General features: G+C 46.6%; 1 protein-coding gene across 2 annotated transcripts in view; it reads right to left on the bottom strand.

The window, feature by feature from the left end:
* Nucleotides 1–25,220, bottom strand: part of LOC118219164 (thyrotropin-releasing hormone-degrading ectoenzyme-like) — a 97,175-nt gene that overhangs the window by 7,265 nt on the left and 64,690 nt on the right. Inside the window, exons 8-15 of one of the 2 annotated variants that reach the window (XM_035402128.1) lie at nucleotides 19,567–19,632; nucleotides 16,156–16,367; nucleotides 11,128–11,216; nucleotides 8,425–8,558; nucleotides 8,214–8,269; nucleotides 5,462–5,609; nucleotides 4,022–4,119; nucleotides 3,598–3,705 (exon numbers count right to left, since the gene is read on the bottom strand). In XM_035402128.1, coding sequence (XP_035258019.1) covers nucleotides 3,598–3,705; nucleotides 4,022–4,119; nucleotides 5,462–5,609; nucleotides 8,214–8,269; nucleotides 8,425–8,558; nucleotides 11,128–11,216; nucleotides 16,156–16,367; nucleotides 19,567–19,632 — 911 coding nt within the window. The remainder of the gene's footprint in view (nucleotides 1–3,597; nucleotides 3,706–4,021; nucleotides 4,120–5,461; nucleotides 5,610–8,213; nucleotides 8,270–8,424; nucleotides 8,559–11,127; nucleotides 11,217–16,155; nucleotides 16,368–19,566; nucleotides 19,633–25,220) is intronic. The other variant, XM_035402129.1, reaches the window with a different exon arrangement.

Here is a 25,220-nt window from a genome sequence, read left to right as displayed (position 1 = left end):
AACACCGCAAGGATGATCGTAAGGAGAAGCCAAGAGTATGAACGCTGTGAACGCACAGTATAAGCGAAGGACACAGCCGCACGATGTGGAAGCGAGGCTGACAGTTTGAGCAAACAGTACACACTAAGTGCATGAGACCCATGTCTATACCTTACCCCTCAGCGTTACTGCTGAGACCAAGCAGAACTGCACACACATCACACACGCAAAGAGCACATTCTCATCAGAGGAAGGGGGTGTAAGAAGAGGGACATTAAAGGGGAACCCAGGTTAGTTCTTTCAGAATATTACATATCAATGTATATTGTACCTTTGATGTTACAATTTAACATGCTCATCGTTTTCGAGATTAATATATAAGTACTACAGGCAATCATTTCATTCAGTCATACCCAGAAAAACCTTGGCAGACCTCTAACAGGCCCATGAGAGCCAAACTAGCCTCAGGGTTATATGTGCGACTGTGTGTAAGCAGTCACAAGAAAATGTGCCTTTCATTTGACTGCATTACTTAGTACTCACCCAGCAGCCCATGAGGAAAATGACAGTTATTTAAAAAAAAAAAGAAAACACTTTGTGAGAGATGACCCCAACAGGGAGTGCTTATCGAGCGAGCTCCTTTCAAGGAAAGTAGCTGAGAAAGAGTTGTGATTACCTCTGCCTTCAGTTCCAGCAGTATCTGCTGCTTAATGTTTAGACCCAATTAAAAATTAAAAGGGGCCAAAATGAAGAGGGCAGTAAAAAAAAAAAAGTATGGGGGGGGGGGGGGGTGTCTCCAGAAAAGCTCTTCTTGCTCTCACTGTTTGCGTCTCTCTTCCCGTCTCCAAAAAGCAGCCTCTGAGTAAACAGCTTGGCAGTTCCACAGAAGATGGTGAAGGAGCGTCTTTCCGGTGTGAGTAAACAAGGCGAAGCGGCTCCCCGAGCCTGCAGAGAGATGACTGCTGTTTCCAGGAGGCGGGGCCTCGTCCTGCTGCAGCCCTGCAGGAACGCTGATGCTTCGTTTGGGCTGAGTGGGAGTGGTCCCGTGGGAACGCTCGGGCTAAAAACCCGGCGGCCCTCTGTCACCCTCTCCCTCACTCACGCCACTTAATGAAAATAATTTGTAAATAATTTATGGAAAAAATACAGAAAATTGACAAAGCGATAAATAATACATTTTTAAGTCCACCATTTCAGCTACAATAATTACCTATGCAACAATAATTACCTTCAGAGAGGAGTGAGAGACTGCACCTGCTACAAGTGACTCTGCACTAATGATGCCGTTCTCTTCAAAGAGCATACGTCCTGGGAGCAGTTTCACTTACACAGAGCAGTCCTGGAGCACAGGAGCAGGGCTCAGCGTGAACACTGAGGAGGGGGGTAAGGGGGGGGGCGGGAGGGTGGAGACCGTGCTGTTTACAAGGCTGCAATTACCCACCATGCGTGGAGTGTGGGTAAGTGTGGAGTGGTAAATTGTACCCCCTAAGGTTGTGTTTAATTGACTCAGGTAGACAAACGGTAAGGCAAGCCTGACTGACTAAATTTATTTTGTCAAGATTGAAAAAAAAATAAATAAATAAATAAAGTCCTTCTGGAGCGCTAACATCCAGTGTCAGTACCTCATTCTGTGAAATAAGGAACAACTTAAAATAAGACATTCTGTAAATGAACGCCTGTCAGGACACAATTCATGAATGAGCAATCAATCAACTGAACTGATGTGAAGGACATTTAATCCATACCCAATATCTATATACTGTATTCTGAAATTATAGGTCTGCAGATAGACGGGAGATTAACTGGAGAGGTGTGTCACCGTTCTGTCAATGTAGAGGCTGTAGGCTTGATTCAATGAATTTAAGACAAAATACCCCCAGAATATTTAATAGACTGCATGGAATAGTTTTTTTTCTTACATTTCTGGATCTCTTGGTTTTTAAACCATACGCCTAAACTGTTAGAAAAACTAAACATATTTAATTTCTAAATATCAGGCACACTTGAGATGATAAATATGCATGAAACAAGCTCTCGGATCATAAGCACGACGGGGAACTGACAAAGACAGGCCCTTCACCCCGCCCGTCTAGGTCTAGCACATGAATTCAAATAAAATCTTTAATTTTCAAAAACGTCAGGACACAGTGGCATATAGTCTAGAACCGTCCATAGTACTTTCAAGCTGAAGCCAGAAATGAAATGGCCAGTTAACTGTATGGAGTGTGCAGTGTACCAGTCCTGCATAACCCCATGTAAATACTCTTTAAAAACACTGAGTTTTGGGTAGATTAACATCATGAACTGAACTGAATATTATGTTTTGAATAATAGAACATCACAAAAGACCTACATATAGTGCGAGTTATGTAAAAATAAGACAAAAATATAATATGGTAACATGTTAAGTAACATAACCAAAATATTGAGTTAAAGATCAAAATGAACACCTCTGCACCTACTGAAAATTACACAGTGACCTTTAGTTATCTATCAGAGCAACCTGGAGATTTCTAGCAAACGCACCCTGGAGAATGTAAGGTCTCCAACCCCATGTTAGTGCACGGCGTGATCCTAATCGGTACGGGACAGGGGGGGGGGCGACACTGGGAGGTTTAGGAGAGATGAGTGTGAAGAGATGCAGGGAGAGACTCATTACAGGGGGATGTAACACACCAACATTAAAGGGGGACATCAGCAATTCTGTCAGATGTGCAAATGGTTCTGTTCTGTGTTCAGAACGGAGCTCTCTCGCCATCAGCCGTGCCACTTTTTCAAGCGCATTTCAAAATCCTTCAGCGTCCCAGTTCCCCAAATTCAAGAACCGATAATAACCGAGCAGTAGGCGTTGTCACACAAGTGCTACAGACCACAAATAAACCAATATAAAAAACCGTCTCTGTATCCCAAATGAGTGCCATCCCTGGATCAACTTGTTCAACCATAATCCAAACCCCAACCCCTTCTGAGTATAATGCGATTTCTCATCTGGGATCAATTTCTTAAGGACATAACGTATTTCAAATAGAGGACACAATGCATTTCACGATGGCTTTTTAAAGAGTATTGAAACCCTGCCAGGGGCTGGGTAGGCAGGACGCATTTGCTCCTAAATGCAGCTCCATCAGAGGTCGGCTGTGTGTGACAGAGCAGAGAACAATGGCAAAGAATGCAGTCTGCCGTCTGTTGCCATGGACACTTCCCCACCGTCGATCTTCACGGGGTGCGGTGGGGTAAGGTTTTTAATTTGGGTTCAACTCTAGATGCATCAAAGACAGGTCAGTAATTAAAAACAACTGAATAAATGAAGAGATAACTGCGTTTGTCTAAATCTTGCATGGCTATGAATACTTTTTGCCTGTGAGTATAAAAGTGTGAGGTGAGTGTTTACTTTTTTGGGTTTTTGGTATATTGACCTACAGTATATGTCCCAGTGCTCTTCATACCACAATATATTGCAACGGCTTGAGTAATCATGATCTGAATGTTAAAGATGTACCTAAACAAGAGTTACACTTTGTACTGTCAACCTGCACAATAAAACCCAAAGCACACTGCAATCTTGCACAGTAAGACATGAAAATAAAGACATCCTGACGCGGTGGCTGTGATGCGTACCTGTTCTTATTGCTGGAAATCCAGTCGGAGATGAGGGACACCGCCTGCCTGTGGCAGTGTTTGTTTCCAAAGCTGCAGGCCAACATGATCACCTCCCTCTGCATCTCCCTGCGAGGGGGTCAGAGCAGAGCCGCAATGAGCACTTCCTGTGCGTCACGATACCTGTCCTCCAGCTACTTCCCCCCACCCCAACCCCCATCTGAATGAAACAATTAATCAATCTGTCACTCAATTAACCAAATGATTATTTATATAGAACACTTAAAAACAAAAATGCCCACAGAATGCTTTGGAAAGCACAATGATTAACAAATGACTGAACATGTTGGATTAATGTAATTAAAATAACTTTACATTTGAAATACACTAAATACAAGAATAAAGAAGTAAAATAAAGAATAATAATAAAGAGGTTGGGATTTACTCAGTCTGGTAGGCCGCTTGCATGATGGAGCTGTTAGCAGAACTCACTGGCCAGCCTAGCCTGTGGTACATGGACGCCACCTGACTCAGCACGTAGTCCTGCCAATGAGAAGCACACACACCTGTGAGCCGGACAGCCATTGAGAAGCGCACACACCTGTTAGCCGTACAGCTAATAAGCTACATACATGCCTGTTAAGAAGGGTTATAACTAAGTGGCTCAGCCAAGCTGACTGTCAGCACACTTGTTTTGTAGTTTCAGTATGCATCATTAGCCTGAACACGCTAACTCTTGGGGCTTACTGGTGGAGACAGACTGCATGAAGTCATCAGAGTACCAAGACCACTGTGGCTAAAGTTTAGTTTTGATTAATGGTCATCAAATGCCCCCCAACAGCAATAACACTGCACTGAAGTGCCTTAAATACAGCACACGAAAAGATCAGCGAAAAGAAGCCAGGCTGGTCGAATTAACCAATGCTAACATGGGATTGCGCTTCCTCAAAGATCTGTTCAGCAATGATTCAAGTAATGGGAGGAGTGTGAGGCAGCCTCACTAACGCCCAGGTGGATCGGAGCAGTCCTGACACCTGAGGCATCTTATCTGCCCCCTGGTGGATCGAGCGGGCGCAAGGTGACTGATCACGCCCACGACAGAGAGGAAAACACGTGCAGTTTGTCTCATTTTCAATTATACACCAGCTCACAGCAAGATAAATATACAGAGATTAAGACTGATGATAATGATGGAAGAACCTCTACATCAGCCGCGCCCTGTCCACCCCTACACACCCTAATATAGGGCAAACACATTAACATGTGAGTGAAATTATACAAGTGTTTTTTCATCTTTAACAAAAGTATCGAATGTATGAAAAAACTGGTGTTAGATGGGATTCTAAGCATTAATTAATGTTTGTACAGCCTGTTTTTCCCATGAACTTTATAGCTATTTTTCAAATCAGATCAGACCTATGTCACATGTTTATCTTTTAGTAAAAGACCATAATCTTTACACATCTCAGCTTTGTATCTCAGTTTTCTGCTTGGATAAAAGGTTTAGCAAAAGGTCAGGTTTAACTTTTTCTCTTGACTTTTACTTGAAATTTAAATGTCAATTTTTTAAAATGTCAGTTTGGCAAGTAAAAAAAAAAAACATTTAAAAACAGGAGACCTATACTAAACATGCTGTACTCCTCTGTGATTGGTTGGGAGACCTACACTGAACATGCTGTACTCCTCTGTGATTGGTGGGGTAAACCTACACTGAACATGCTGTACTACTCTGTGATTGGTGGGGGAGACCTACACTGAACATGCTGTACTCCTCTGTGATTGGTGGGGGAGACCTACACTGAACATGCTGTACTCCTCTGTGATTGGTGGGGGAGACCTACACTGAACATGCTGTACTCCTCTGTGATTGGTGGGGGAGACCTACACTGAACATGCTGTACTCCTCTGTGCGGTCCAGCAGCTTGTCCAGCTGATAGAGGGAGCGGCTGGCAGCATGCCAGGGCAGGAACTCCCTCTCCTGGGGCAGGTAGCGGATCATCTCCAGGGGGATGTTCTGGGGCAGGTACCCCGCTCTTGGATGGGAGAGAGAGGGGGGGGGGGAGAGACACCATTAACAGCTACACAATTCCTCTCCCACTTGAAATGAGTCTGAGGAAAAAAAAAAAACGGATGAATCAAGTGGTGATTAGTACAGCAACGTGTCGTCTGCAGTCCCACTCAGGAGCTTTATTGGCCTGTAATTCAGTCCTCCAGCAGTATGGTGCTGATACAGCCTCCTCATCAAGGCACCTGTTGGCCAGTCATTAGAAAATCACCAGCTTCCCTGAATCATCCCAATCCATTTCATTTTATTTCATTAAGTCCAGTTGGGTGTGATTACGCCCTGTAGGGTATTGGAACAGGAGCATGACTTATTTTCGGATCCACTGCACCCCCCACACAGTGACCAGGTAATATTGCATTCAGTCAAAGCACTTGTTTGTTGGGCCGCCCTAAACTAGTTAAGAGTTTGGTGTGATCTGTCATTATGCCACTCTTAATTCAATCTCAGCTTTATACAACAGGTAATTACCTTGATATGTATTCAAGGAAGAGCAGCAAATAGTGGATTTAAAATGAATTGCAGGCTTCTACGCACCAGGCAGGGTGCTTTCCTCAGTAGGCACACACTAATTTGGTGCAGACAAGTCAAACACTCTTCCTCGGTATATTACGTTCCTCTCCAAATGAACAAGCGTGATATGTCAAATTCCAACAATAAGAACGATCCATCTTTTTTTGGACTGAAAGAGCTCTTACCAACCACAACAGGCATGCAAGTGTTCGATAAGTGTTGCTATTTTTCTTCCCCAGTTTCAAAGTGCCCGATTCGGCTCTGCTGTAACAATGCCGGCTTTCTCTGATACGCGTCGGCTGTCGGTTTGAAAGCCTCTCATTGTTTCCCTTATGTGAGATGTCCAGGGAGAAGCCATGCTATGAAGGAGTAGCACCTTTTTGTGTACGCCCAGAGAACAAACCCTCTTGCCATAAAGGCAACAACGCTAAACGCAAGCGCACTGCGCGAGGACAGGTGTGATAAAAGGTCAATGCTGCTCAGCATGCTAAAGCACTGCAGTGCCATGCGGGGTTTCCTGGAGTCCTATTGTAAAGAGTGACGGGGGCGGGGGAAATTACAGTTAACTTTAAGCATTAATCCAGAGCACCCACCCCCACCCCCCAAATTCAGCCACAGTACCCCTTCTTTATTACACAAGCTTCAAATTCCTTTTCACTCCCTCCCTGTTTGTTCACTTTTTTTTTTTTTTTAACAATTGTTTATTGATTTTCCAAAAACAATTATACAAAAAATAAAAGTTTGTTCACCTTTTCTGATGAAAAGAAAGTTATTTAATCATACTTCTTTTTCTTTTTAAAAAAAAAAATCTGCACCCACCCACAGAGTCAGTTTCAGATTACACCGTTCCCCGCCCGCCACCGCCCCATCGCCTCTTAGGAAGACGTGGGCTATGCAGGCTGATGCCACCAAGCCCCCCTTGAGCCAAAATGGGAGCATGGCTAGCTCTCAGTTCATAGCACGTGTCCGGTTACATTCCTGCCGGTTGTCGGTCCGAGAGCACGGGTGTCAATAAAGCTTTGCGGCTTTTTAAGAGCGAGTGACAGCTTTATCTCTGCGGATTATTTTTGACCGATCCCTCGTTGGGGTTGCATAGCTTTCAAACTTCCGCCACGTCCCAAGAACGCCCCCATTCGCGCGCACGTTAATGGCGCGCTCGTAGATTTCCTGATTAATCGCAGATTTACAACGCGCTGGAAAACTGGCGGGTCTCGTTTGCCCTCAGTAAGCTGCTACAGTGTGTGTGTGGAGAACGCGGACACGTTTGCAAAACCGCTCGTTCGCATTAAAGCAAGTACAAGCCAGAACAAAACTCGCAAAAGCAACATTAATCGCAATGGGATGTTCCTGGTAAACCAAAGGACAACTGCAAAAACAAAAAAACTGTCATTTTACTGTGAATAATAAAATCATTTTACCCATTTAGTGCCTAGAGGGGGTGTCACAAGGGCATCAATCGTTCTGAGCAATAATGAGGTCCTATGAGACCACAGCTGTGGACCCTAGTGGGGTTGGTGCATTCTTTCAGAGTTCTTCAGTGGAGATAAAAGGATTTGCATTTCTGGTGAGAACATCTGCCTTCAACTTTTCCATGGCAGTTACACTATCTCTGCTTCAGCTGATGAACCTGAACACACTGGACAAACTACCACGGTGGCATAAAGGATCTTTTACTCGAGTGACAAGAAAGTCTGGCCTGTGCTCCAGCAAATCTGTGTGCACAAACACAGCTTAAGCAATGCAGTGAATTTATAATTTCATCAAATGTGCCTTTATCATAGCGCTTTCAACAGTAAAGGTATCATCACCAGAAATAATTTTAGAAGCCAGAAACCTGTGTCAACATATAATTTCCTTTTTTTCAGTAGGAGCACTTGTAGCTGTGGATCTGAAAAACCAATATCCTGCAATATGCTCTCAACAGAACTGCAGGGCACAGAAAACAAGCAAGAGAAACAACATTTCTTATCTTTTTTTTCTTTCTCTTTTTTTAAACCAGGGAAGCCAGAGGAAGAGCAGTGAAACCCCCAGACGGCAGCGAGCGCCCCCGCTGCAAACCCACCTGGCAAGGTTGAAGACGTCATCGATGAGCCCCGCCCGGTTGCCCACGGATATGACCTGTGAATAACGGACAGGGAGCAGTTTAACACAAACACAAGGAGCTGCGGGCGAGCGTGGGGGGAGGCCAGAGCACGGAGGCAGCGGGAGGAAGAGGAGGAGGAGGAGGAGGAGGAGGAGGAGGAGGAGGAGGAGGAGGGAGCGGCCGCGTTCACCTCAGGGTTCCTCAGCAGCTGGCCGATCAGCAGCTTCCAGTTGTGCAGGTGGTAGTTGACGCGGAAGTAGCCCGTCTGATTGATGTTCCCCAGCAGCCACGTGCCTTCGTCCAGCTGACCCACCCTGTGGGTCTCTAAGAAGGAGGGAAAGATCGCCAAAAAAAAAAATGTGTAAGTACACACAGACGCTCACACACACACAAAAAAAAACATGCACAAACAAAAAAAACAAAGACACACGCATGTGTGCACACACAGGCACACACAAATAACAAGCACACACACACGCACGCAAGTGCACAAACAAACAAAAAACAGAAGCACGCATGGAATGAGGCGAACGCTCGCCATGTCTGAGGAGGCTCGGGAGCTCAGCGTGTGTGGGAGGAATGGAGAGATGTGCTTCTGAAAAGGGCATGATGGAGGTATAAAGATGGAGAGCAGAGGGCCTGACCTTTTTTTATTCAAAAAGAAAAAAGTCATTTGAAATGCAAATAAGGTGCGAGATTCATAAATCACAATGTCGGCCGTGTACTTCAATGGACAGAACTTACGATGAAATCTGCGCATATAAACCCTTTATGTACGAGACCCCCAGGGCGTTAAAAAGAGAAGCCAGCGCTAAGGGCAAGAGCGAGAAAGAATAAAGAGGTATTTAGAAGGGCTGCTTGTATTTCAGCCAGGCTACGTGGGCATGGAATCCATCAGGAGTGATATCGATCGCAGCCCTTCACAAAATCACGTGAGCAAAAAAAAAAAAAAAAAAAAAAAAAAACCTAGCTGGGCTGCAGCCTGCTCATTACATCTCCAGCAGGTAGAGAGGGATTCTGATACAGACGCTGATGCACTGATACAGGCTCTCTGTCTTAACATGTCTGCTCGTGTCAACCGAGCTCAACTGGCAATGAAGCGGATTTCAGCTGAAAGCACGCTCTGAGATGAGACGTCGCGTGTAACCATCCACAACAGCACAGCTTGTCCTTCCTAATCTCTCTCTGTTTACTTCATTTTATTTTATTCTTGTATCTGAGCTTTGTGCCCAGAAGTTATTCCTAAAATGCATTGCAATTTTATTTTTTTTTCCCAAATCTGTGGAAAGTGATGGAAATTCTCATTTTCGGGGAACACACACAGGCGATATCAGATCTCGTTGGGGAGGATGATTTTTTTTTAGGCAGTCTTCAGAAAGAGAGGGATTTAAAAAAATGCCTGAACAATGAGTCCGCAAGACGCTCTCCGCAGCTGAAGCTCTGGTGTAGACCCCCCGCTCGACACACAACCGCACACCTGTGGCATCGTCTGTCACGTTCCCATTGAAAGGATCAGACTCCAATTAAGGTGATGGAGTGTGCGTGCGCGAGAGCGCCTGTATTTCATCTGTGCTCGACATACGCCGCGCGTCCTCACGCAGCGCCCGCTACACAATCCGCCTGCACCCTGTTTCCATTTGTAATTGCGGGGGAAGCATAAATTCTCCCAACTCGTTAGGTAAAAAAAAAAAAAAAAGAATAATAATAATCAAGGGGCAGGAAGAGAAATGGATTTCGCTTATCATGGTGTATAAGCAGCTGAAATGGATGGTCATTACTGATCCATCAGTCACTGCAGGCGGGCTCTGAAATGTAAGGAGTAAATAACATAGCCACAGGAAATGTTATTAAAGCCTGTATTGTGTGTGTGTGTGCGTGCATGTCTACATAAACACAATATTCGATTTGTAAGGCAGGGAAAATATCTCTAAATACTGTACTATAGATCTGCATATATTGTATACTGCCCACGAGTCATGAATTGCATAATTCTGATTAAACGTATGCTTAGTAATTGCTGTGTGTGTGTGTGTGTGTGTGTGTGTGTGTGTGTGTGTGAGAGTGTGTTATGTCCCAGTGCCTTTTGTGCTTTGTGTTTTGTTGCTGACGTGTTTGTTTCTGTCTCCCCTACAGACGGAGGTGATGACGTCACAGTCCCGTCGCAGAGATGTGGATCCAAAAATGCGCCTGAGAGACGACGGACGCCATCGCTTGGCAACCAGGCGAAAGGATGCCTGTTGTGAGGACCCAGGACTGCCGCGGAACAGCGATATTAGAAAGATGCTGGACTACACATTGATGATGTGCATCTGGAAGTTATATATAGTCTTTGTCTGGGTCTGGGTCAGAGTCTGCGTCTTGGCCTACCGCTTGGATTTACCTACTACCTAAATTCCACGTTGTTTGCGGTCTGCAATCTGCTCATCTTGACCACCATCATCTCCATCTATGTTAATGAACTCTTCTTTAACGTGTTAAGTTACTAATGGTAGCCTTCATGTTACTTTTTAGTTATAGAAAGTGCAAATTGTAAGGATAGCCATTACCCCAGTTTATAACTCAAAACATCTGTACATCTTACTGAAAGCATCTTGCCCGGTGAGATCCTGCAACCTGTGCCAAACCTGTACATATGCTTAGAAACTCCTTTAGGACAAACATATTTAACTCCCTGCTTTTCTCTATAATAAACGCCTTTGTGCATTTTATATATCACGTTGTGCTTCACTGTGCCATTTTTTTGGGTTGTGGATAATACTGAGATGGCGTTGTGTCTGATAGTGCACACAGGTGAGTTACGGGTCTTAACAGAGAAAGAGAGAGAGAGAGAGAGAGAGAGAGAGCGCACATGCATGTGCATGTGTGTGCCATAAGCGCATTCATTCACATTTACCTGTTCTATTTGAAACCCAAATGATTGATTCCGGTGATATGTAAGTTGAATTTCCCACTGAAAGGCTCAAAGGGATTTGCCAGAGGAAACTGCAAAGGGAAAGAAGAGAAACATGAGCAGTTTCAGAAATAAACCAAGATACAGCAAAACATGGCCAATCAGACAGACATTATGCAGTGGATATAAAAGGTTACAGCTGTGGACACAGCAACATTGCTAGTGATACGATACCCAGTGATATTACGGTTCCAGTGTGATTCAGTCATACAATTAACATTTACACACACCCACGCACACACACGGACACACATGCACACACAAACACACGCATGCACAAACCCTCCATTTTAGATATTCGCGCCAGCGTGGTTGAAAAAGAGGAGGATCGGGCTGTGTTTAAGGGAAGATGAAGTTTCTCACACCTGCCACACGGCTGTCTGCTGGTATGACTGAATGGGTGGAGAATCCCAGAATGGTCCTCTTTGCTCAAACCAACAGAATGCAACACAAAGGGGGGAATCCACACACAGATCGCAGGCCAGCTAATGTCATTACATACCCACAGGACAAGAGAAGACAGCCCTGGTCCTGGTCTGTCACTGCATTGTGTCTCTGCTCCACCCTCTTCCTTAATTGTTTAACAACACAAACTACAGCTAACTACTCGAATTTAAATCAATGCGAATGCCTTCCATCTAGAATGACAAGTCTGCCTTGGTTACCGTTAGCAACGCGAGCTGTGGGGAATTTATCCAAAACGCAGTGAAATGCTCCGTGTCAGCCGAACACGGAACTGACCTTAAACTGTTTATATTTGACAAGGAGCTGAAATGAAAATGTCACCCCTTTGAGAGAAGCAACTTCGGATGGGAGAATGTAAAGTCTGACAGGTGCTGAAAGCGTTTATACCTGGCATTTATATGCTTAACCCTCCCTCCCCCTCCGCTCTGGCCTTTTCTGCACCAGCGCTTTAGGATAAGCTGAACTGTGACATTTCCACCGCGCTGTCAAACACCTTGTGGGTCGCCACCCCGCGCCCAGAATGTGAGGCTGGCACCGGAGTAGGCTTCGCGACATCCAATCACACGTGAGAACAAGGCCGCTAGAACAGACACGAGGACAGGCGAGCCGTGTAATGAAGGTCGATTCTCCTCACGGGGAAAAGAAAGTCGAGAGCCAGCCCATAAAACTCCAATACCCACCCACCCCCTCTCCTCGTTCCCGGGTCTCTCTTGCCTCCCATCGATTCTCAATCTCAGTGAGCAGACGCGGCGGCGGGCGATCTACGGGCCCGGCCTCTAAATTAACGACCGCGGGGGTCTGGAAAACACGCCATCACAACACCGCCGTGCGGTTCCACAGAACACCACACTGCATCTCCACTGGCTGAGGAGAGAGAGCTACTCCACACGCTACAGGCCCAGCCAACAGCCCGCTCAAACGTCTGCCTCTCAGAAACGTCCACTGGCTGAAAAGGGAATGCGTAACGTCCGAGTTACCATAAAACGTACACTGCCAAAGGAGTTCATTATAACACTTACGTCATATCTGATGTATAATAACTATTACTAGCCTGCTACTAGGGAGAATGAATGGTGTTTTCCAGCTGGAAGAATATTAAGGGGAGAAACGGAAACAGAAAATGTACGCACACACAAATGAAATATAGGGATATCATAAGCTATTAAGAAAACTAACGGTAATTATAATTTAGTAGAGGAGAGTAAACAAGGTAGTGTTTACGCCCACATAAAAACATATGCAGTTCATACGCAGGTTTACTGATGTATGCAATCACAGCTTTAAATAAGACTGGTGGGCAAAGAAAAATGACATAATGAAATGGCTGCGTTGAGGGGGAGGGATTATTGGTGTGTTTTAATATTTAATATGGGATTTTTGAGAAGCTGTAGCGGTTTGAGCATTATTATTCATTTTCCCGAAATGTACTCGCGCAGGCAGAAATTCAGATGAAGTTCTTTTAATAAACAAAAATGAGTTTCTCTCGAGCCTTTCATAATTCAATATCAGCGTGCACGCGTCTGTTGTCCCCCGTATTAAAAATTCTCCACCGCAATTTGCTGGGGAAGGAAATGATGGAGAGATTGGGCTGCGTTCCCCCTGCTGACGGACCGCGGCAGCGACTGTAATTAAAACGCGGGGGCCCTGCTAACCCCCCACGCGCGCCAGCGAAACGCGGGGGCCGCTCGGCGGGGGGAGAAAAAGGCCCGGCCGGGATCGTGTAATAAGCAAGCGTAATCGCACGCCTAACAATAGCAGAGGACCCCTTGCCAGAGAAAATTAAAATATATCTGTGCTCCGCATGACTAATTCCATCTCTTTCGGTTCTGGGTGATTGGCACCGGCACTTAATTGTCTTACGCCTAATCTAATCACATCAGCCAGGGCGCGCGGACTCGCAAAAGCAGCTGTCTGGAAGATGGGAAATACGGACCGCGGCGAGAGGGGGGGGGGGGGGGGGGGGGGAGAGAGAGAGAGAGAGAGAGAGGCCTTGTTTTTCAGCAGTTACTAGAACATTTCCGCTTTTTTTATTAACCGCGCAAGAACACGTCTGAAAGGCCTTCCGCTCAAAAGCGTTCTCTGCGTGTGCCGACCCACGACACTTATTAATTTCCCGTTTCTCTGCGGCGCTCTGATTTATCCGCGAGTCTCATTGTTTGAGCTCATAATTGCATTTCATACACAACAAAAGAGCGGGGGGGGGGGGAGGGCTCGGCCTCTGGCAAGGATGACTGAAAGAGTCGCCTTATCACCAGACAAGCCCTCCCACCTCCGAGGGACGGACGGGCAAACTTTGATTCTCAGAGAAACACAAAGCTAGTGTTTATGAGATGAGACACGTTCCAAAAGGGACCGCAATGGATAAGCTCTCCAGCGTGACTGCACTCAAATATATCGCCATGTTTTAAGGTACCTTTACCATTTCAAGAGTGGCCAGGGTTTTATCCGCTTGTAAACACACTGCATTTCTCCAACAGAAACTCATAACCTGGACTCCAACAGGGGCCTGCTGGCTTACGTTTCTTGCGAACAGCCATGCTGTTTTTCATTCAGAGGCAAAGTAGGTCTCCGTTTGGCTCAATTTGTTAAAAAAAAAAAAAAAAAAAACATTTTATCCTACATGGACTTCCTTTGACACATGATGTCGTATACAGCGTACAATGATGAATTTAGTTATTCGACTCCGGTATGTTTCCTGTCATGAGTGAAAGCTGTGTAAAAAAATAACACTCCATAAGTCAGGGGGGAGGAGGAGGTGGGGAAACGAGTCTCCATTTCAGAGAAGCATGAATGACAGGGGAGCAAGCCCGGCAGTGACACAGTGTGTTACAGGCTGAGACCTGCACTGGCCCAGCCACAGGGAAGCATCAGGGGTGTGAGTCTACAGTCAGACGCACCAGCGGTGAGCAGCATCACACGCTACAGAGACATTCCCGCCGCCCGCCTGACGCCACCTTGGTGACTCCGCTGCCATCCATCTCCACGCCACACTCTGCCCCCATCTTCCCCTGGGGGGGGGGGGGGGGGGGGGGGGGTACTGCTGTTTTTAGCTCCACAGGTAGAATAATATTCCGCTCCACACCCTGTCACGATGCCCAGAACAAATCTGCAGGGTCCAGCCTCATATTGATTTCTGAAATAACTTTGTACTCTAGTACCCAAAAGCAAAGATGCGAACACAATGGGACAAAACAAATTTGGGTAGAGGGGGAGTGGGGGGGGTCACACACTTCAGGGACTTCCCTAAAGGCAGGGGGACAAGAGACGTCCCGCTTGCATCCGCATTGACTGAGCAAAAGAAGAAAAGAGGAGGAGGAGTGCAGCCGGGAGGAAGGCCACTAGGCTCAGTGCTTGACACGTGTTCAGTGCTTCCACTTCAGAAAACACCCCGATACGAATCGATGAGTGGACAGGACATCCCCGCCCCCCTTCTGCGCGTTCCACCCCAAAGCCCTGACGTAACCCCCGAGGAGGCCCCCCGAGGAGCCCCTTAACACGGGCAGAGGCGCACACGCTCACACACCCCTCACCTGCTCCAGTGCAACCTCTACAACTCAACACCTGTGTGAGAAAGCAGGCTCAGGGCTATCTATCCAAGCTCTAAAATGATGGCAAAAGAGGGAAATGCTCTCTTGCTACCCTCCCCCTCATTGCCCTGCCCCCCGCCCCCCCGCCCCCCTGCCGCCCCCGCGAATATCAAAAACAGCTATTGCTAACCTTGCAGGACAAAAGCGCCAGCAACGAACCACAAATCAGTGTGCGGTGGAGGCTGAGAACAGGGGTGCGGTGTCTACAGAGAGCGCACAGTCATTTCCTCCTCTTACACAGACACCATTCCTCCCCAAATGAGTAAAGGAGCGGGGCTGGGGGGGGGGGCGGGGGCACGGGGGCGGGGGGCGGTGTAAAATCGGGCTGAGAAGCGATCTTGAATTATTCATGGTTTTTTAATGGAGGATTAAACTAATCCAGCTACAAGCCGCCTGGCCCGCTTCCAAACGGAGGCTGAACCGGCAGCCTGGGACAGGGGCCTTAAAAGGTCTGAGCTGGCCTCCTGATAGCGCAGGCTAGCTCTGCTCAGCGCCGCCATGTCCTCCCCATCTGCCCCGGGCTGACTGACAGTCCCTCAAACACCGAGGGGAATGTTCACATCCTATAAACACACAGACAGGCAGCGGGGCTTAAGGGACTCCAGTGACCGACAGGTTCAGAGGTCAAACACCCTCCTCCTCGCTCTCGTTCCTTCTCTTTCTCTTTCTTATCTCTACATTACATTCTCAGACAATTTCTGCTTTTAGAGAAATGGCAACAAGCTTATGAGTATTAATGCTGTTCACATTGCTCATACTGACCCAGGTGTCACAGCACAGGTAAAGCACGGCAATCCCACTGTCAGTCGGTCTGTGGTTCAGTCTGTCAGATCCAGTCTGTCTGTGTCTCAGTCTGTCTGTGGGTGTCCCAGTCCCCCTGTGTGTACTGTAAAGCGCTCAGGAGGCCCAGAGCACATACCTGCTGTTGAACAGGTCCGGGTCCCTGGCCTTGGCGTCCGCGTCGTAGACGAAGTGCTCCTGGCTGATGACCACGCTGCCGTCCAGGCTGTCGTTGCGGCTGATGGTGACCACGGGGTAGCCCATCTGCAGCGTCCAGCGGTCCATCACCTCCTTAATGCTGATGTCCTTCCCCTCCTTCCGCATGGCCTGCGTGTGTGTGGGTGTGGCTACCTTAAATGGTCCAGCAAGGATAATCTTTTTTTTCCCCCATTCTTTTTTTTAATTTTTTTTAATTACAGTAAAAGATTTCCAACTTGCTTCGCATTGAAACAATGTGGGACACCGAGGTCCCCTCACCTCCTCATAAAACAGCCTGTTTGACTTTCCCCTCAAAATGCTATGCGGTACACATCACTTCTTCACTGGTAATTACCACATCAGGGACATCTAATAACTAATGACTCTGAGCTAACAGTTTGGAATTGTCTCTAACCATCCCTAGAGAAAACAAGGGTCAAGGAGTCCCACACACACACTCACTCACTCACACACACACACACACACACACACACACTCGCACACACAGACACAAATTCCCTCAAATAGTAGCAGTAAATTGGGTTTCATGAATGGCTAATGAAAGTCGTGCTGTTAGTATTCATAAAGTGATTGGCTGTCATGGATGGCTGCTACTGCTGCAGTTATTAGCGGGGTGGCATATAGCTACTGAGAGGAGAAAGCCTTCCTTGCCTGCTGGGATGGCAGAAGTGTTCAGTGTCAGGCGTGTTCAGCGGGTCTTAGGCTCGGTGAGGGGTAAGAGGTGACAGGCCCACCCGCCCGGATTTCACCACAGGGTACTAACTGCAGGGCAGTAACTGCCACTGAGGTCTTGAACTCAGTTTTTATTTTTTCAATGTCCATTTCCAAAGCCCATGTTTAATTCACTCTTTAGTGAGATCGTTAGTTTAGGAGGGGAATGGAATGGTCTTTAATGCTTTCTCAAATCTAGAGGCATTATGTACAGCACTTACACCCTGAAATGCACTGTCAATGACATTACTAAATTAAAGGGGAAAACAGCACCCGGCCTAACCCCCTACCCCCACTCCACCGCACCCCAGCCCAGCCGAGCTAAGTCTCTGTATTTTTAGGTCCTGGTTATGCCCCTTGTGCGGCACATCATCACGGCAGGGGAAGCAGTGGAAGCCGTGCAGATGCCGCTCGATTCAAATCACGCGCCACGCGTCACATACGCTTAGGACGACGCTTATTGCGCCCGCTGGAGTTTCAAATGAAACCCGACGCGACTGTTTACAGACCAGCTGTTTACAGACCGGCTGTTTACAGACCGGCTGTTTACAGACCGGCTGTTTACGCATCCTTCTAAAATGGCCGCCGCAGCCAGGCGAGCGGCTCACGGCGGAAAGCCTGTTGTGACGGGAACCCGATACGCCGATATCCGCTCCTCCCGGCCTGCGTGACCCCGAGGGGAGCTGAGCTTGGCCGTTTCGCTGAAGACGATTGGCCAAGACGATTGGCTGAGACGTGGGATTAATTGCCCTGTTATTAGACTCCGCGGCCCTCGGGAGAGAGAGGGGTTAGGAAGACGCTGGCTCAGAGGGGATGCTCCTTCTGGCGTGAGTAGAGTTTGCCAGTCGTCCAGTTTTTGACCGGAAAGACCAGTGTTCAAATTAGTTTTACGTGTCCAGTTTGTGGTCCCGACCAAACAGTTGTAATGTAATTAATGTAATGCAAGTAATTCACTGGGAGCTTGTCAGTGACTCCCTGATCTGACATGGGTTCCGAGGGGAACCAGTTTTGACAAAAACTGAACTAAATCTGGCAAACCCTACGCACGAGCTAACCCTGAGGTCCCACTGGAAGGAGAGGCACACAGTAAAACGTTCAGTGTTAAATGAACTCTTACAGTGTACACCCTATTGGAATTACATGTACTCTGTCAGAGTTGGATTAACACTGGCCATTCTACTGTGTAAGCAACTGACACATCGACTAAATGTTTTGAGGAAAGAAAATTCCCACATATCCGAGGTGTGCTGGAAACAGGTGCTGCAACCAAGATGTTTAAATCATAAGCATAGCATTAATGTTTTACTCATTCAGTACCTAATCCAAATAAGTAAAGTACATATCCTTCATCTTAACTGAATAATAAAAATTTAAAAAGGTAAAAATAATACCGCTTACGATATTACAGGAGCACTGATGTGAACTGCTTCTGCTTTACTGCACTGTCAACAGCAGATGCCTTATTCAGAGCACCATTTGACAGACACTTTATTTTCTACTACCTGATGTTTGCCAAATGAAAAGACAGACTAATATTTTTTTTAAAGGACATTAAAAATGAAGTTTTGAAATCCCAGCATTATCTACGGTTATTATAACTGAAACGCGTGCCAGAGAAGCAGGTGATAAAAGCATACCATTGCATTGTAAATGTCAGTAATGCACAGTGTCTTAACACTAAACAAACCATAAAAGTTCCATAAGATAAAATATTTATGTGTACAGCGAACCCATAATAAACAAATCACAAGGATATGTGGTGTTCCTTTAACAAATCAGTTAATGTGATACTTAAAATTCCAGAAAATAACAACAAATCTTTGTGCCCACCGTATATGTGTATATATATATATATATATTTTTTTACCACTGCTAAAGAAATTCGCTTTCAGGGGCAAAGATGCACCCCTCCCTGCCTGTTGGCTTCTGGGGAGACTGATCTCAGGGGCACCATTTCTATGGCATTAATGATAAGCAGGCTGCAGAAGTATAAACACACAATTGTTTCTTGTATATTGGCATTGTATTATATGGGATAACCTTCAGACATGTGCTTAAACGGAACTTCATCCATCACAGTGATGAATCATAGCATATATTACATGCAGAGGGACTCGATAGCAAGCACTGTGCTACTGAAATACTTTTTCTGCTGATGAAGTACACCAGTGAGCTGTGCTACGGAGACCCGACTGGATTTTATTAAGGTCGCTCCATTTCCACTTATAAAAAAACATTTTTTGAAGAGCCAATCAATCATAATAATTCTGAAAATCTCAGGGACAAACCAGCGCAAAGCCAGTTCACTATACACGGCGGTGTTTGTGAGAATGAACCGGTCATAGCCACAAAGTGATTCTATGTGGGCCGAGTCAACCCATAATCAAACCAACCTCCACACAACTGCACTTACAGTCTGGCCTGACCTCCGTGTTGATAGACAGGGGGTATTTAATCAGGGGAAAAGGGGCTAACTACTAGTGGAAAATAAATAGTTTTTTCACCAAACGGCTATTTGATTTTCAACCTCCAGCACTCTCCATGTGGAGAGCCACGGGGTGCCTGCTCTTTCAAAGCCGGCGGGCGGTAATCACACCCGAAAAAAATAATTTGACATTACCTCCGAGAACTTGTTCCAAAGGTCATCCCTTGCTGCGTTGCCGTACATGTGCGTCAACAGGTAGTCCTGCAACAGAGACGGGCAGATTTCAATTCAGATTCGCGCTCCGCTATCGCTTCGCTTATCGAGTGCGCAGCGGCCTGGGAAACGGACGACAGCGGAGAAACACCCAAGGTTATCTCCAGACGCGCAGGCAACACAGAGGCAATCCGTTACGCGTAATATATGATCTGTACAAACCGTCACTGGCTGTCTGAGCGAGATTTGCAGTAATCTTGCACAGGAGCGTTTTTTTAAGGTGGCTGCGTTGTGCTCGTCAGTAAAGTGTGTTTCTAAGGAACAGAACATTACTGTTCAGACTGAGTGGGATACTGCTCAGGCCGCTGCTCCTTCATATTGCAAGTGGGTTTTTTTTTTTTTTTTTTTTTTTAAATACCATAAACCAATTTTCGTCCAAAATTTTCTCTGCTTCTCCCAATTCGGCGCACCCAATTGCATTGGCAGGCTCATCTCATCATGGCGTCCGCTGTGAATTCGGCAGGGCTGCCCTCCTGAACACGTCCCGCACCTCGCCAGTTCCTTTCACACGCCTACGGTGAGAGAACGGCTCATTCTCACACATCACACGCTACACCCTCTCTCCCTCCACTACTCAGCCATTGTGGCTGAAATGAAGCGCAAAAACCTAAATGTCTAGCCTACAGGAAAGCGTAAGGCACTGCCTTACCTGCCTTACACTAGGGATGAGTCTCCTCTCTACTCTGGCCCTACTGGCTGTGGAAAATGCTCTCCTCTACAGTCAGGACAGCAGAGTCACCGCGTATCCTTCCGCTACGGACTGAGACCCCGGCCCGTTCAAACTGCATCCTGGCTCTAAAACGCTGAATTTGGCTTGTGTTTCCTTGGACGTACTTGTGCTACATTTTACACAGTGCCATCAAATCCATTACACTGCTCGTAGCGCAATATCCTCACTGAAAACTCAGCACCATTACTGCCTCTTCGCCGAGCCATTCTTCATGCACTTTGCAGGTCTCCCGGGATAAGAGTGTCTGCTAATCACTCTAATGCAAATGCAAAATACGCCACTCTTAAATCTCAGTTATGTGCTATTAGTCAATACAGTACACAAAATCTAATCTCGAGACAGAAAACATAACAAGGGTATGCAAGCAGGAAGCACATTAGCCCGCACACAAATGTCATTATTTAGATTGAAACAAGCAGTTTTTTTTTGTTTGCCGGGCACGTACAATTCAATAATAAAAGCCGCTACTTGTTGCTAGCTGGGTAGGTGCCCGTCTGAAACATTTATTACTGCAGATCCCCAGTCAAAGAGACTGAGCCAGCCAGGCTCCAGTTTATTGACCAATAAAGCTGCCATCATGGTCCTGTACACTGGGAATTCACCCAGCTTTTAGGTGTGTGTGTGTGTGTGTGTGTGTGTGTGTGCGCGCGCGTGCGCGCATGCCATTTCACGCATGAGACCATCACATTGAAAAACTGCCATTAAATCCTAGGCCAGTAACAACATTAACAGGACTTTTTTTTATTTTTTTATAGCAGCACCACACAGTCATAATCTTGTGTACCCACTATGCTAAATTCAATTTCTGCTGGCATTTTTTATGCCGTACTTGCATCACTGATGATGTTTACCCAGGCAACACATGCAAGGAAAGCATCCAGAGAGATGCAGTCATTAAATTATGGCGGGTGTAAAATTAGATCTTCGGTGGAGCTAACAGAGTAAACGGATACCTACTTAAACCCGGCTGACAAAAGAGAAGCTCTCATTGGGTTTAATGAGCTCCCAGATGCCGTCTGCAACACAGCCGTCCACGGAAATCCAATTCCTGCCTTTTAAAATTCACAGCTGGATTCCTGAATTGGTGCGTGCGTGGCGTGTAGGTACACCGTTTTATTTTTACCCCCCATGCGCTCCTGCTTCATAGCCGGGCCTGTGCGTACGCAGGGCGTTCGGGTGCCTGGTAAGAGGGAGAATCTCTTTTCCCCAGCGGTTAGGGATCTTTAGCCCCCCCAGGACTGAGGACGCGTCCCAAACCGCTGCAAACCTGCTCAGCCGCCAAGACCGAGCCGGAGACGTTCCCTCCCTCTGCGTGGTGCGGGGACGCGAGTGGCAGCGCGGCGTGCTCACCGGGGGCTGCTGTGATTGGGCCTAATGCCGCTCGGTGCTCGACGCGCGGCGACCGCGGGCGCGGTTAAGCCTGAGTGAGGGGGTGGGGGGGGGGGGGCTGGGGGGTGGAGGGGGCCGTGCTCCGCCTCTCTGCTGCCCCTCCGGGCCGCTGAGCGAGCGCTCGTTCCCCTGGGCGTCGCGTGCAGACGCGGCCGCTCTCGGCTCGCGGGCTGAGAGCCTCTTGGAAGAGCACCAGGCAGACATGAGAGAGAGAGGGGAGCCAAAAGGGCCCTTTTCTCTCTGGCTGTCTCTGATCCCTCAGCCGGCTGCCAGCTGCCCTCTGGCCAAGGCTCCAGAGGAGGCCCCACTGCTCCAGGCTGCCTGTCACAATTAGTCACAGCCCTTCTGACACTGATCAGTCCTGTCGATTGTCACCAGAGAGTAGAAGTAAAAATAAAACCAGTGTTTTCCACCTTTCTTGCTTTTTTTTCCCGCCCCCACTGTCGGAAGCTACTGGTGTACATCAGTGTGTAGGCATGCCTCTGTGTGTGAGTGTGTGTGTGTGTGTGTGTGTGTGTGTGTGTGTGTGTGTGCGTGCGCGTGAGCGTGTTGGAGGATGGGAGTGGGTTGAGCCCAGAACAATCAGCGCATTTCCACACTTTCAGAAAGGAGAGAAAATGCACAAGGTATTTGTCAAAGCACTCATTTCCATAGTTTTACAAGAAGCATGCGGGTAAAGGTATTTTGTTAATTTTCACAGTCACAGTCATTTGGTTGATTTGAGTAAGTGCCAACACACTTCTAATGAATTAATCATCTGAGAAAACGGTGTCCACAACAACAGCGCTACAGTAATAACCGAGCCTTATTTAAGAATTTGAAAGGCATATTTTTTTTACCTAAATATTTCAGGAGGAAATGAAAACAAAGCAACTTTGTTGACCTCCATCACTGTGAAGTTAAATCATTTGTGTGGCCCCCCAACCCCAATACCTAGCAAACAGAAAAGCCAAAGCCAAAGACAACCACAGAAATAAAATTGGTAATTCAGAAAAAAATAATAATAGCCTTGAAGATATAAATCGACTGGCTCCTGGCCCCACACAGCAGTTTCCAAAGCAGGAGTTTTAAATGGAAGTGCACCAAGAACTTATTTCAGTTGGAGGCCATGCACGGATGCACCTGGGCTCGTTAACTTCAAGGCCGAAATCAGAACTGCAGTCGGCTGATATGTTCCAATTCTTCAGTCTCATCTTGTCTGCTACAACACCATTTTTCAGCCTATAAATAATACCCGGCACAATGTCCAGGAATTTTCAGAGTAACTCCTGAATCTGCCCACAGTGCGCTTAAAAAGGATAACTGCTGGGTCGATGCTTTTTCTGTGACCCTGAAGCCAGTGGCAAACGTGCTTTACAGGAGCACGAAGAGTAGCAGAACACAATTCTGTGCCGGGAAAAAAGAAATGAGGTAAAATCGTGAGAAATAATTAGGTTACTTGGGTATCTATGCCACCCATCGTTTCTCTTGGGGATTCCTGTGAATCCGACCCATTTACATTGTGCTTTCTGGCGGGATTAACTTTAAACATGGAGCCTGGTATAAAGGGAGACACGCCCTCCAGAACAGAGCCCTGCTTGACAAAGCTGCACTTTAAAAGGCTTAAGGAGATCACAGTTTAACTTCTCTCTAACACAAGTCAAGGGGGTTTGCCTATGGATCTGCCAGCTCAGAGAGCAGGCGAGTATAGGCCTAATTTAATTTCCTCACCATCCCAGTGTTACTAGAATAGTTTTCTTCTCCCCAGCACCCACTCACTGTCAGGCTTTATTATTATTCTGAATTAATTTCCATTATGCAGGGTTATTACAACTAAATCTGACCTGGACTCCCTAGAAACAGCTTAGTCAGGCCGCTCTGTAATGTGATAAATCTGATCGCTCTCATCGTTCTCTGTATAATTGTCTTGCCGGTATAGATTAATGCATTTCACAAAACTTTTTGGTGGATTAAAAAAAAAAAAAAAAAAACTCAGCAGATTGTTATAAAGATGATACCTAATTCACAAGGAGACTCCGTAATGAAAGGCCGTTTCTCTGGACACCCAGGATGAGAATGAGATTAAATTTGCTCTGCTTTCTGAGAAAGGCAATGGCGATCCTATTAACAGCTACTTCCACTTTTTTAAACCGGCAGAAGACAGAAAAGAGCTCTCCTTTGTTACGGTGGGAGCCGGTTCCCATTGATATAACGGCTCCGATAACGTGTGAAAATGGACGGAGGAGTGCCTATTTTATTATGCTAATGTACAATAGCAGGCGGGGGGAGCTAGCTGGAAAAGTCAGCTTGGCAGATTCGGTGCAGTAAGCACTCTGGAGGAGCCACACTGGATTCGGGTGATGATTGTGAACTGGAAAAGTAATGCAATGTAGACACTCTGAAAGCATCCAACGGGCAGAAAAAAGTCTCCCGAGGAAAGTTTTTTTTTTTTTACACAGGGCATATATAAAAGGTGCTATAAATGCCACCTTTACTGCGCACAGACGCTGAATAATACATCACAGAAATCCTGAACATTCCGGAACATTCTATTATGTAATGAAACCAGCATCATCGCCTCACATGCATAATGCAAGACACATAAATATAAATGGCAAGCACAATTTGAAGTTTGATGTTTGTTTCACGCTCTTCCTTTCCAGGAAGAAGGAATCCTCCACATCGTCCTGTACTGTAGGATAAGTCCCTTTCCGGCTCTCTCTGCTACATCAACCGCACTTCTCCAATTAAGCTATAAAAACCTCTTTTGCCAAAATATTTACTCCAGTGTAAAGATGAATAAGACTTGCAACGCTGACTAACCCCAAACACATCTCAGACAGATCACAGCCAAACGATCCGTGGCACAGACTGCCTGGTATTGGCCTGAATCACGCAGATGTTCATAAGATGCAAACTACTGCTGGGCCTGACTCTTCGGTGCACAGTAGCACATTAAACGAAGAGTGAATTTAATTCCTGTGAAACCAGCGCGCTTAATGAATGCGATGCTGGGCAGTGCATCTGTTCCGTCCTCCACTCTGCCAGAAATAGACCAACTCTGACTCCATGATCACATGGTCTGCCCCTCCGCTCACGGAAGCTCGACTGCGAGGTTCTCTCCTCCACGGTTTCTCCCTCTCTTCCTCCACAGTTTCTCCCTCTCTTCCGCTGTGAGACCGGCTTCATCACTCATAAACTCTAATTACTGTAATTGCCTTCACCTCTGCCTTATGTATCTTAACCTACCGCTCCATTAACTTTCCTTTTGCCGTTTTTTCTCGTCTCACCGCACAAGACGCCCGAGTCTAAAAGCTGCCCTTTGACCTTTGACCTGCGAAGGTCGCGATTCAAAGCTGAGCAGATGAGCTGCTGTGTGTTCTGAGGTAGCGGTGGCTTTTAATGAGGCCGCTGATTATCGCACACTGGCTGGGGGGGGGGGGGGGCACCGCGGCTCCCACACCCAGAAGCACATCTA

Source organism: Anguilla anguilla, chromosome 19 (assembly GCF_013347855.1).
Source record: "Anguilla anguilla isolate fAngAng1 chromosome 19, fAngAng1.pri, whole genome shotgun sequence".
Lineage (NCBI taxonomy): Eukaryota > Metazoa > Chordata > Actinopteri > Anguilliformes > Anguillidae > Anguilla > Anguilla anguilla.
This window is presented reverse-complemented; position numbering and strand designations above follow the sequence as displayed.